Raw genomic sequence first — 14,703 nt, forward strand, 5'->3', positions numbered from 1 at the left:
TTGATAATGACCATTGCCCATCTGGATTGTGATGCATTGATCTGGGAAGTCTATGTTTCCCATATAGATCTGCTGTCTCTGCGGTTTCTACAAACTAGCGGATGATATGTACATGTGGTAAGCAGCCGTGTAATACGCAGGTATGGATAATGACCGAGGATCTGACATTGAGATGAATGCTAATGGAGATCTCTCCCCCGGGATTATAGACCTTCTTGTTGCACATGAATAAACTTGTTCGGCTTTTATAGACATGAATCTGGACTTTCCTTCCCTAATGGCACGGTGTGACGCAATAAAGTGTTTCTGCTTTATTGTGAGTATAGTAACAGCACATGCATAGCAGATCACAACTTCAGACGCATTATAACATGGTTACATCATAATACAATACATATTTTAAGGAACACACATTTTTATTCAAATGTTGGTAACACTTTACAATAAGGTTCATTAGTTAACATCAGTTGCCAGCCCGATCTCATCCCAAGGCGTCATATACTGACACTTTTGACATTTCGTCTACATCCAACGCACATGGCATCCTTTAGCGTCAATATGAGACGCAGATAGATATGGGCCAGAAGGCGCCTCCTAGCGGTCTAACCCTAACCCTACCCCAGACCTACCTACCCATAACCGAACAAAGCTCTGTGCGTGTCATATTGACGCTAAAGGGTGCCATGTGCGTTGGATGTAGACGAAATGTCAAAAGTGTCAGTATATGACGCCCTAGGATGAGAATGCGTTGGTATTGCTCATGGTTAGTTCATGTTAGTTAATACATTAACTAATGTTAACTATTGAAAAGTGTTAAAAAGTGTTGTAAAGTGTTACCAAAATGTCACTATAATAAGCAAATGTCCTTGCTCTGGAAGACATAGTCCCTGTCACTTAAACTCAGGTTAATATTGTCTTCTGTTGCACACAGTATACTAGATCAACAAGTATTTATTGTTACTATATTGTATATTTTAGCATGACCAATCAGTGTGAATTTATGATGGGAAATGTATGTTACGTGGCGAGAGTGTTGAGCTCAGGAACATGGTGATGTACTTAAAGCGTGTGCTAATGAAAAAGTCTGGCTTTCGTCCTGCTGGGCTCTACCTTCCCATTGTCACCTGATGCATATGGATGCCAATGTCCCGATTCTGCTCGCGGTTCTTTCTCTCTCTCTCTGTGTGTGTGTGTGTGTGTGTTTTGAGTCCATTATTTTTTTTGGCCTGCGCCCTTCATTGTTCTGCAGAGTTTGGCAGAGGTTAGATGGCACTATGTGACCAGGGCGTCTGGCACCGGAGCGAACCACCTGCATTCAACAATAGTGTTATTCTCCTGATACTGAAGGTGCTGTATAATATCAGAGGTGGATTCGCTTCTGCACTCATATAACACACCCATATCTGTGCACACTCAAATTTACTCTTTCATGTTTGAAAGTAGTGTTCATTTTTGGGGCTTTTCTTCAATATAGTCTTAGTCCTGTGTCACATTAAAAATACTGTAAAAATACTTTTTAGTTTCTATCTTATTTAGTCAACTAAATCTGGCGTTTTTAGTCAATGCAAACTTAGTCACATGCAGCATAATGATTAAACTGATAATAGTGATAATGTTTGCGATTGTTGTCATATGAGAAATGTATTTTTACATTATTGCACTTTCACCTATAAGCACAAATCAAGACAATGTCAATTCATACACATGGTTTATTTGACCTCATGTAGTGTACTGATTTATTACAGGCTATTTATCTAATAAATTAATCTCTGTCTACATTATGAACACTGGTAAAACAAGACACTTCTCTCAAAAATTAAAACAGTGAAATTGTATTATATTAATGTAATATTAATATACAAATTATATGAATGCATTTCTATTAAAACAACAGCAAAAAAGACTTTGTTTTGTCACACACAGGTTGCGTAAGTGCATTTATTCAGCAAACACAAACAATATAGTCGATATATATATACATATATATATATATATATATTCAGATCATCCATGCTTCGTCCACAGCGTAGAGAGAGAGTGTGTGCAAGGTTGCCAGATTGCAAAGATTAAGTAGAACACCGGGAAGACAATGTATCTTTTTAACAGAAAAGCTCTGATTGGGGGATTTAAACTCTTGACATCTGGCAACCACAAACATGAATGCTCGTAGTAGAGGTTTGTACAGCAGTCTCTCATATTTTCTCTGCTTTTTTTGACAAAAATGAAACATTTTCTCATCTTTTTTTGTTAGTGATATTGCATGTTGATATAGTCAGTTATCGTTTAATGACCCTATTGTCGTCTCGTCATGAAAAAAAAAAAAAACCTAGTCTACGAACTTTTTTCATCATAGATTTCGTTAACAAATTTAACACTATTTGAAAGTTGATTTTTGTATTGGCACACACCTTAAGGGGGTCAAGACCTGCATTGTTTTATTGTTTTATAATGTTTCCTGGGGTGCACTTACAATGTAAATTGTTATACTTTAGAAATAAAAGGCATGAGCTAATGCTATATGCTACTGGCAGTACCGTTAAAGGAGAACTCTCTCGAAAACAATTTTAACATTGAGCTCATTTTTTTATACATTTGGAGTGCTGTCAGTACAGAGAACAACGACAAAAATCGGTGTTGCCTACACCGTGTTATCCTCTTTTTAAAATTCGCACCCTGTTGACTTCAATGGGGCAAGTTTTAAACCTGCTTTTAGGCTCTTAACATCCTTGATGTGTCATTACAAGTGCACAGATCATGTGAGTGATTCCTTCGGAGTGAACGCGGGTGAATCTGACTGCAGTAGATGTGAAAGATATTAATAAAAATGATGTTTATTCAGCCAGCGCACATACCTGTATTTACATCCTGTTTTCGGTCGAAGTACAAAGTAGTCGATTGTCGAGTTCACGCGCATAGGTTTAGTACCTATGATCACGCGCGTGAACTCGACAATCGACTACTGTGGACTTCGACCGAAAACAGGATGTAAACACAGGTAATTGACTGGAGTTCTCCTTTAAGTGCTGTGCCAAGTGTGCGACCGCACAGGGCCTCGGGCTGAAGTGACAGCTGACTTGATGATGTAAAGCCAATAGTTAAAGTTCATGTTTTTGCCCATGTGTATTGTAATGTTGTATTATTCTGCTAGTTAAAAATGTATTATGCAGTAACTTACAATATGTGTGTTTCAGTGATTCATGCGCATACATGTCAGTCAGCGCCACATCGCACGTCAAGTTCGTAGTATTAAATTGTATAAAATAATCCAGAAAAAAGTACAAACACTGCAGAGATGCCAAGTTCAGTGGCTGGAATTAGCTGAGGTGACGTGACGCTAACAGACAGCAGACAAACGGCTACTAGTGACATCAGCCCAATCCACCTGTCACTCAAGTGGCCACGCCCTTAATTATGCAGAACTTTAAGGCTTAATAGAATTTAAACGGATGAGTTATAAAAAATTCACGCACCCTCACAGTCGTCATGAAGGGCAAAATTAGCTATATAGACCAAAAACACTTTTTGCACCAGGCTGTAAACATATTTTTCTCTGCTGTAAAGTTGGGCATTTTAACATGGAGGAGATGCAGATTTGACTCCCTTTTGCATCCAGCCTTCAGCGGCCAGTCGATGAATTGCAGTTAAAGTCACTTCCGTGTTGGTTTCAAGAGAGTGATGGGGGGGTTGCTACTCGGTTTGAACACTCTGTTGTAAAGGGGCGTGTCTGCTGTCAGACTTCAGTGTTAACACTCACTGATGTGATTGGCTGCTGTGAGACTTCAGTGTAAACATTCACTGCTGTGAGTGGCTGCTGTGAGACTTTAATGTAAACGCCCACTGCTGTGATTGGCTGCTGTGAGACTTCAGTGTAAACACTCACTGCTGTGATTGGCTGCTGTGAGACTTCAATGTAAACACTCACTGCTGTGATTGGCTGCTGTGAGACTTCAATGTAATTGCCTACTTCTGTGACTGGCTGCTCTGAGACTTTAGTGTAAACGCCGACTGCTGTGATTGGCTGCTGTGAGACTTAAATGTAAACGCCCACTGCTGTGATTGGCTGCTGTGAGACTTCAATGTAAACGCCCACTGCTGTGATTGGCTGCTGTGAGACTTCAGTGTAAACATCCACTGCTGTGATTAGCTGACATCTTTGCATATGAAATAGCTAGTATTACATGTGGAACTCTCTCGAAAACTTTAAGCACGTTGTAACTATTACAGCTCTCAAGGTTAACTAACTGTTAAACTAATGTAAAGTGTTGATTTTAGTATTGTATTTTGATCTATAGCATTATATTTAGATTGTGGCATTAAAGGTTGCAGTTATGAGCATTGTAGCCGATCACCGACATGTTGAGCGCATGAATGCAGTGATCTCGTCTTTGCATCTCGATTTCTGCACACTAATGAATGCTTTCATCATAACAAGGCAAACACAATGTAAATAAGATATTTGTTGATTATAACGGGAGTTTTGGCGAACTTAGTCACTGATAAACACACGCTGTTTGATTGACAGCTCCAGCGATCGTAAAGGGAGCGTTCTTTGATCGCTTTCTCTATATAATTTGATCACAGTTTAAATAACAGATTATTTTCATCCTACTAAGAGAAACAATGTGAAGTTGACTCTTTAGTCACTGGTTTGATTTACTGACACATAGACAAAGAACATCTGACTATACATGAATAATTACATCAGAAATCACTGTTCACAGATCAGGCATTAGAATTAACAGTTACTTGCATGTTGTGGCATTACTGTCGAGTCTATATCGTAAAAGTCTGTTTGCAAATCCTGCGCCGAAATTGCGACTGATTTACCAAACAATCTACAGTGAAATGTACCTCATACAAATAAAAAATGCTCAGCTTAGACACATTGTTGAAAATAAATGACCACATTCCTAGCGTTAAGATCCTTTGGAAGGTATTGTTATTTATTTGATTACAGTGATCCTGTATGGCTCTTCTCTCCTCCTCATCTCACTAACACACCAGTGGGCGGGGCCAAACTTGCGATGATGAAGTAGGTGTAGATCTACTTCTGTAGAGGCGGTCTTTCACATATCTATAGGCACATTCCACAACGAGTCATTCGCTGGGCTTGGTTACAATAAAAGTTGGTTTTGGACTAAAAAATTGAAAAAGTTTTCAGTTCTTATAGTATGATGACCTCTTATGTGTCAAAAGCTCAAGGAAAATTTGAGTTCTCAGCTGATGACCCTTTTAGAGTCTGTTAGACAATACCAGTGGAAATGTTCAACTGTTTTTCAATGAAAAAAGAGATCCTTTTCAGTGACAGTGACCTGCAATCTGCCCCAGTGTGATTTTTTTACACTGAACTTGGCAAAGAATCACGAAAAAATCTGCAGTTTATTACAATGATTTAGGAATAACACTTAATCATATTTTTTTTTTTAAAAAGTCTTTGAAATAAAAAAGTAATTAATCACAACAAAATTAATTATTTGATTTTTCATGCATATTTAAGCAAAAATGCTACAAAGTTCAAATATTTTCTCTTCTGCTCACCAAGGCTGCATTTATCAGATCAAAAATGTAGTAAAATAGTGAAATATTATGTAAAACTGCTGTTTTCTATGTGAATATATAAAGTGTAATTTATTCCTGTGATCAAAGCTGAATTTTCAGCATCATTACTCCAGTCTTCAGTGTCACATGATCCTTCAGAAATCAGCATAATATGATGATTTGATGCTCAAGAAACATTTATGATTATTATCAATATTGGAAACTGTACTACTTCAGATTTTTGTGGAAACCGTCATACATTTTCCCCCCAGGATTTTTTTATGAATACAAAGCTTTAAAAAAAATGCATTTATTTTAAAGTCTTTACTGTCATGTTTGATCAATTTAATTGATCCCTGCTGAATACAAGTATCAATTTCTTAAAAAAAAAATTAAAAAAAAAATCTTAACGACCCCAAGCTTTTGAAAGGGAGTGTATGTATGGAATGAAGCGTATACAATGAAAGAAAGAATGTGCTGCATGTTATCTTTCTTATACTGTATGTCATTTGAACAAGAAACAATGCTTCTAAATATAAGATAAAACATACTTTCACTTATATAAATATAATAACTTGACCCTAGCATATAAAAACACAGTTTAACCTTTTGGCTAAAATCTTCATAATATAATGGACACCTTGTTGACACTTGTCTTATTGTGTGTGGTTGTGGTTTCAAGACGTTCACCTGTTTTTTAACATCAAACATTTTAAAATTCATCAACATGACCTTAATATATATGACAGGTTTCAAACAAACATACACAGCCAATGTTAGGGAGGTGAACATTATATGTCTTTTTTTTTTCTTTTTTTTTGATGTCCTTGTGTTTGTCGTCCTGTCAAATGTATAATGTTATAGAGCAATGTTTCAGAAAAATGCTAGAGATATGAAAGGCTGGAGTGAAACACAAAAGCAGTGTGCGAGAGAGAGGAACAGAGCGAACGCTGTGATAAATTGCAGAGGCGGGAAAACGAGTCACTTGAGCATAAAATTAGATTTTACAAATGTGTTGTTACCTGACAGTTATTTGACAGAGAAGATATGGCGACATTGGAAACGTATATGAATATTGCTAATCATACAGAGTAAATGAGAGGTTGGGAGTTTTGATGGTGAACGAGGGAACGAATCTTAATTCATCCTCTTTATCACTGAAGACTTACACTGGAGCTTGATTGGCTGCTGGCATTTATATGCTAATTTGAAATGCTCTGTAACTGAAGAAAAACTAAATGTACTTCAGATAACCGATAGATGAAGCTTTGAAATGCTGTAAAAAATGGGCTTCATTATTGTTGGTTATGTAACGTATGTTAATTCGATCATTAATAGTGTGACTTTTTATATTTATTTATTTATTAATTAATTAAGTTAAGCCTGCAGCTGCCATAAAGGCAAACAAAACAAAAATGTTAACTCTTTGTTTTATTCATTTAAACCAGTTTTACACACTATCTTGAAAACAAGGTGCACAGAGTATTGAAATTAACCAATAATTATAAAAATACAATTAAAAAATATTACCAAAAATAGCAGATAGCACAATATTACTTCACATGGTATGTTTTTTGTTGTTGTTGCAAGATCTATATGCAATTAAATAATAATTTGGGGCTTTGCTCACATATTTATATATGCAATTAATTGGGATTATTTAATAAACATATCAGGCAATTTATTTGATTTAATTAATTTAGCGTAATCGATGGACAGCCGTACATTCATTCTCATGGAATACGGTATAAAGGAAACTCACAGTCCATTTCTTCTCATGCATGTGTGTTTGATATTTATTTTTGTTAAGATGATAATTTCAATCTTGCCATTTAATATTTTCGAGTTTTTATTTTATTTTATTGTATGTTCTCCAAAAACACACATGCAAGAAGCAACTAAAAATGTTTTGGCTTTATTCAAGCGGAACAAATTTGAGTGGAAGTCATACATAAAGTCATTAATAAATCAAGTCAGAAACTTGTTTCATTTCAAATGTTTGGCGAGGATGAAGGTGTGAAATGATATGAAAGGAAAATGGGTAAACAACATAGAAAGAAAGCTAAGATTAAAAATGAAAAACAATGGACAAAAGATAATTGTCAGTTTGCCACTATAAAATACTCAGTAATATCCCAACCGAAGTCCAGAAGAGAAAAGCGAATGATAAAACGAGAGTCTATCAACGCTAATAAACACGTCCTTCTTCTCATTCTTTTCTTCCAGAGCTTTTTATTATATTTGTAAGTAAATATAGTGCAGAAATGCATTAGTTTGTGGAATAATCTTCATACTGAAAGTCATTATGCACGTCAGATGGAGTTTCAGGACTACTGTAGATCATGTCTGTTTCTCCAGACTTCTCCACTCGCTCACTGGAGACAGGCAGCGAGTTCTCCTCTTGTTTTCCGTGGGGAATAGACAGATGGAACGGGATAACAGGGCAATACAGCGTCCCTTAATTGGTCAGTGTTGTGCACAATGCTGGTTGCTTGCCGTAATTGTTTATTGCGGGCCATTGTCTCCTGTATTGTGTGTCAGCGCGAGTGGTTCAGTTATTCACAGGCATGCTGGGAAACAGACCAGGAGAGCCGGGCTACAAAAGAGCTCCCTCTAGAACAGCTCAGACATTCATCCACAACATAATGATATTGTCTCATTGTTGGGCTTTTGGCTGAGCTCTGCTTGGCTGTGTGGGCTGTGCGTGACAAGCCCTCAGACCGGGACAGCATATCCGGGTACAAGGCACCGGTTGACCCGTCAGCTGACCCGCCGCTGTAAAGTTGCCTTGTGTGTTAATGGGTTTTTGTTGTTGTTGTTGTTGTTGTTTTGCAGCAATAGGCTGGAGTCTTAGTACTATGAAACACCATATAGTACGCAAGGAGAAAATACACTTTGTGTCTTTCCTTCTGTCTAGATTTTCTCAGTAACAGATTATCACACCATGGTAATATATGTATAATTATAATTTTTTTTTAAATCTCAGTTAATAAAAAATAAATAATTGCAGATAATATTAATGATATAAAGTAGTAGTAGTAGTAGTAAATTTTATTGTCATTGTGCAGTAGTACCATACAACGAAATTTGCTTGTGCATCCTCTAAAAAACAATGCTCACATTCATATACACATTCACACAATAAATATAGTTAAAATAACAGGGCATCCAACCTTACACTTAAGTTCCATTGCATAAAGTCCATTTCTATAATCACCAAATCAAACACGTCCTCTGCTGTACCTGCCGGCCGGGGGTGTGATGTCATCAATAAGTGAAAGCAATGTGTTACTATGGTAATCCATGTCGAATGTGTTTTAATAGTAATGTGTGTTGTTCAGCTCCGTTTCACGTGGAAGACGACACTCAACACCCTCACAGTTATCATGATCAACTCGATAGCACAAGCACGACAGTCATATTAATGAATATATTACAACTATAACAAGATTAGGGGTTATATCAATCACTAAATGAGGAACCAAAGGAAACAAACATCAGGAGTATATCATCTTACCTTTCAGACACACTTTGGGAGCCGACGCTTGAAACAGACAGTGGAGGAGGTTTAAACTCGACAGGCTTATGTGTGTCTCTTTCAGCGCTGAATCGAACGACAGTAATATCGCAAAAGATGTCGCGATCGCAAAAAGATGACACACGAGCATATTCAAGCAATGGTCAGCATATATTAGAACAAATCTAAACAATGTTACTCACCTATCAAGACGATATACACCTTTATAATGCATTATACATAAAGGGTTTAAAGTGTTACCCAATAATCCATATCAATCAAACAGTTTAATCCAAGTCTTCTGAAAAGACATGATCGCTTTAGAAATAAATTTAATTTAGGCTTTCATTCACATATCAAACCACATGCAAGCACACTTTAGCTTCCCTTTACTATTAAATGAATAGTAAATCAAATGCAAATCACATGGATTACTTTTACAATGTCTCGAAGCGTCAAAGTTTAGGTGGAACGAGCTTTCAATGGATGGACAGAAATTTGTGTTTCGAAGATGAACAAAAGCGCTGGTGATTTGATCCCAGTGACTCGAATCATTGGACTGTCTTCATTATTTCAATACTTGTGTTGTTACAGTAAGAAGCAGTGTATTGTAAAGCGGTGTTCTGGCATCAGTATTAGTAAAGATAACAGCTGTAATGAGCACATGTTTCTCTATCAGGATAAAACCCTAGAGATTAATTAGACCGCCTTTGTAAAGCTGTTTCAAAACTGGAAACAAGTTAATCGCAACTTAAACTGACTGATGTTAGAGAAAGATGTGCAAGAAATCTCAGATCAAAAGTTACAGCTCAATTTGCATCGGGCCCTTCAGAGCACAGAGCCGTAAATATCCCGCACCATTAATGTGTCCTGTCTCTTTATCCGTAGACATTCTCCTGATCGGAAACAGCGTTTGACGGAGAAGTCGCAAGCGTTTTGCTTTATGGCTTGTATATCTGGAAATAAAGGCATTTATTGCGAAGCTACACGCGGGGCGTTTTTCTCCTCGCAGCAGCTGATCTCCCCTTTTTATTAAATCTATTTTAGTGCTTCCGAGCAATGCACATTTTATCCTCTTAATAGTCAAATTAGTATATACTCCAGCAATTACTTAATGTACTCTAATGAGATTTCCCCACAAACCGGCAGGATTCATTTATTTTAATGCGTCGGGCTCTTTCCAGGGAGTTTATGCATCATGTCCCTTCAGAAGTCAAGCAGCGGTGGAGTCATAAATAGTGTGTGTGTGTGTGTGTGTGTGTGTGTGTCGATGGATGCTGATCTCGCTCTTAAACTTGTCTCCATGTTCAGGGTTGCTCTTGACCTGTGCTGAGGTCTGACTCAAGAACTCTTAAATATTCATGTGTTTATGGATGTACATGCTACGGACTCCAAAGGCAGGATTGGAAATATTAAAAAGGAATGTTAAAAAAAGCCCAAGGGTTATTCTGTGTTTGGCACAGCGTTCGTCTTGTCTCCAATTCAGAAGGGTTGGTGTGCCATTACTATTTCTGTAGGGAAAACTGTTTGACGTGTTAGATATTATATACAAGATTAACATAGCATGAAAATTCAGGAGATTTTAAAGTTTAAAGTACAACGACGTAACTCGCTGCCTAACTACCACAGTACGATGTATCGTTGAAGAAATCAACTAGCTAGTCACGAATGTTTCCCCAAACCAATTGGTTGTTGAACCGTGTTGGTTAATGATGTCACACACGTTGTGGAGTAATAACTTCTTTAAATGAATCTGTTTGTGATCGAATTAACGCTAGATGTTTTGCTGTAAATAATGGACATGGCATCTGAGGACTATTTCTCATTTTTCTCAGTTATTTTGCTTTATTTCCAGATTCAGTCATAGACTCGTTCTTACGTACTAGATCACGTTCACACATGTGCACTCTTTAAAAATGCCGCTTACATTTTTTTGACAAACTAAAGGACATAAATGATTTTTGTATTCTAAATTAAAGACACAGGTTGTACTGAATGTCAGCTTGCTTCTGTTGCTCAAGATAAGGATTTATTGAGTCCACATGTCATGCAAAAGAGAAACTCTGCTTCTAACCACAGGTCGAGATCTGTCGCTCCAAACACACAACTGCGATTCGATTTGCAAATGTTCGTTGGAAATGTAGTTTCGGGAAACACAGACTCGTTGAACTATGCTGATAATGACAGAACTTGCCAATATAGTTGGCTAATAATGCTTTTGGGAAACACACTCCTGTTTGTGATTGTAAAAGGTCTGTAAAGAGTTTGTCTCCTAAAATAAAAGAAGTGATTCTTAACTCCCTGAAACGAGTCGTCAGTAATTCAGTCTCACTGCTGAACCTACGTAGGTTACTAATTTGCATAATGTCAGCCTGTGATCTTGATTGGCTGAACAGCGTCTCTTTGCTCCGCCCTCAAACACTGTAGTTGTAGATGAGACTGGAAGAGTTTTCCGAGCTGAGTAAGCAAACACACTTTGATGCACTTCCAAAGGATGAGACTCGTGATACGGTAAAACCGACGCCATCGTTACTGTTCGTATCACTGTGTGTCAAGTGCTGAGGAAGAGCTGAGATACAGATATGCTAATGAGCGCCACACACTGTTTGACCAATCACAACAGACTGGGCCATCTGACCAATCAGAGCAGAGCAGCTCACGGAGAGGTGGGGTTTAGAGAGACTGAATCCTTGATTAACCATTTCAGACTCTGTGAGAAAAGAGCTGATGCTGCAATGGATATTATGAGAATATATATATTTTTTGGATGCATGAAAACCTTAAGAGGAGTCTTTAACATTGCTTAATAGGGTCACTTTAACAAATCCATTGTCTGAGCAATCCAGTTAAACCATTTATAAACCCCATGCAAATTAATGCCCAGAGAAGCTGGCCTTTACATTCGCATGTATATACGTATATTTGGCCGATCAGTGTTTTCTGAAGAGTATGCACTGCCTTTCCCTGGCTATTTACTGACAACGCAAAAAAGAATACAGTTTCCAGTTTGAGTTTCAGATGCTATTATGCACCGTATTTGTGGAAAGTGCTAAAAATATTTTAAATCCCAAATAGCATGAGGTGATAATATGTGAAATTGAATTGTGTACAACTGAACAAACTTTGGTCTCCCAATATTTCTCTGAGCTCATAAGTCTTCCAGACCGTCATATCGCTGATATGCTGTGGGAAGGTGAAGCAGGTCTAACAGTATTAATCCTCAAGGGCTGAAGATTGCTCAGCGTGCTCCAGATGTTATCATTTTATTGTTTTTATAGGCTTCTATTACACACTAAAGTCAATAAACACAGAGTTTACTTCTCCGGCTCTTCTATTGGTGGAATTTCTTGGCCATAAAATGCATTTCTGAAAATCTCAGCAGACCGTTATGAAATGACTTTTCCAAAAACGGCTTTAAACTTCCAAACTTCTGCGCAAAAATCCGATCCACAAGCTTATAGGCCTGTGTGTGAATCTACTTTTTATTTTATCAGGGAATGAAAGGTGACCTGCAGGCCTTAAGGAGGCAAGGTAGCTTTGATGAGGCCATTTACTCTTCTCATTCTCTCTTTCAGTCTCCTCATCTCCATTATGGCCTTGAACTTTAAAAGCCTGTCAGAGACTCTTTCTTTCTGCTGAGCAGATCGAATAGAGGATCCTTAAGTACACAACCGAGCTCGCCGACAGCTCTAAATGCAAAACACCTCCAGAGGTTTGGATGCGATGCAAGCTTCTTCTCTGGGTTCAGCTTTGGGTTCATCTGACCGTGATTTCTCTTGTTTTTTTGTGTGTGTTTTAGGGGGGATTTTTGAGCAGATGGATGGACCTGTGGCACTCGTCAGCTCAGAGGAACTGGCCTTTAAATTCGCTGTTAATAACATCAACAGAAACAGGACGTTATTGCCCAACACAACGTTAACGTATGACATTCAGAGGATTAATATCTATGATAGCTTTGAGGCCTCCAGAAAAGGTGAGTGGTGTGAGAACATAACGGTTTTTGTCTGTGTTTAGACCAGAACTGTTGAGCAAATGTTAACTATGGCTGTGTTCACACTTGGCAGGATTGATTCGATAATGCGTAGTGTTGATCATCTCACTTTTAGATCAAAACCCATTTTAAAGACCGGAAATGCATGCGATAGTGAAATATTATAGCTGACATGTAGTTGCAAAGTACTACTTATATTCAGTAGAATATGTAAATCAGTTGTCACCAACCTTTTCAAGCCCAAGACCCCTGACCTCAGCCTTGATGACAGGCTATATCAACCCATAGATGTTTTCATGGCCGATTTAATGGAAGAAATTCTTCTTCTTTGTCTAAGCAAATTTATTTGTTGTTAATTTGCTCTATAACAGTCCAAACTGGCCTTTAAAAACTAGCTTTTATCAATTCATTCATTCAAAAAAACTTTTATCGCAATCAACGGGTTGCCGACCACTGATCTTAATGAGGCGTGACCAAATAAATAAACAGAGATACGTACATAAATAAGTATACCTCTGCAAAATTCATAATGCATTGTTCCACATGATATAAAACATCCTTTCAACATGCCCAACTTCATATTTGAATAGGAAGAAAGACAAGACAACTGTGTTCATCAAACCATTTCATGGGGTCTTAACCCCTTCCTCATCACCCCCAATTTTGGAAAGTGCTACATACATGACATACCCAAATTAAAAAGGTTGCTGCTCATAAGTCATTCTGAATAGACACATAACCAACATATATTTAGAAAGCCAACCCTTGAGAGTTTACAGTTCAAGACTCAAAATTAACCAGACTGTTATTAACATTGAGATATACAAGCTCAAACATAAAAACAAAAACAAAAAATATTAAGAATCTGGGATCACCAGTGATTAAAGAAGTTTTGGTTATCAGTTATTATCACCTACACTACTTCTAAACTAATGAAATGTCTTATTGACTTTATCTGGACAATGACTTTATTCTAGAGCTGCTATAAAGCCAAAACAATCTCTGTTACTGTAATCTCCTATTATCTCTGTAAAAGCTGCTATGTTAAAAGCGCTGTATAAATGAAGGTGACTTGACTTATTCTGCATGCAGTGACGTGTCTTTCTCCCGTCGGCAGCGTGTGACCAGTTGTCTTTAGGTGTCGTTGCCATCTTCGGGCCGTCCCACAGCTCCTCATCCAACGCTGTTCAGTCCATCTGCAACGCCCTGGAGGTGCCACACATTCAGGTGCGATGGAAACACCACCCGATGGACAACAGGGACTCGTTTTACGCCAACCTGTACCCGGATTACTCTTCCCTGAGCTACGCTATCTTAGACCTGGTGCAGTTCCTCAAGTGGAAGACGGCCACGGTGGTTTACGACGACAGCACAGGTGAGAGTTGATGTCTTCATGTCGAGAAACTGTGAAGTCCTCAGAGAAGAGACTGTACTTCAGTGATGAGAAGCAGGAGACTCTCATAATGTTGCTGTCAGATTGAGTCTTCAGGCTTTGATATCATACAAACAGTTTGAATCAAAGCGATCGAGCAATGACAGGAACGGGAATGGATAGAAATTCATCTAAGATGCAACATGTGATATTAACACATATATATCTATATCTATATACCAAACTTTACAATAAGCTTCCATTGGTTAACATTAAATGCTTTGG

At 37.8% G+C, this 14,703-nt stretch overlaps 1 protein-coding gene across 1 annotated transcript in view; it reads left to right on the plus strand.

Moving 5' to 3' along the window:
• grik3 (glutamate ionotropic receptor kainate type subunit 3) overlaps positions 1-14,703 on the plus strand; it is a 155,960-nt gene that overhangs the window by 59,319 nt on the left and 81,938 nt on the right. The window contains exons 2-3 of the mRNA XM_084386085.1: positions 12,855-13,028; positions 14,164-14,421. Coding sequence (XP_084242211.1) covers positions 12,855-13,028; positions 14,164-14,421 — 432 coding nt within the window. The remainder of the gene's footprint in view (positions 1-12,854; positions 13,029-14,163; positions 14,422-14,703) is intronic.

This window comes from Rutilus rutilus, assembly GCF_951802725.1.
Source record: "Rutilus rutilus genome assembly, chromosome: 17".
Lineage (NCBI taxonomy): Eukaryota > Metazoa > Chordata > Actinopteri > Cypriniformes > Leuciscidae > Rutilus > Rutilus rutilus.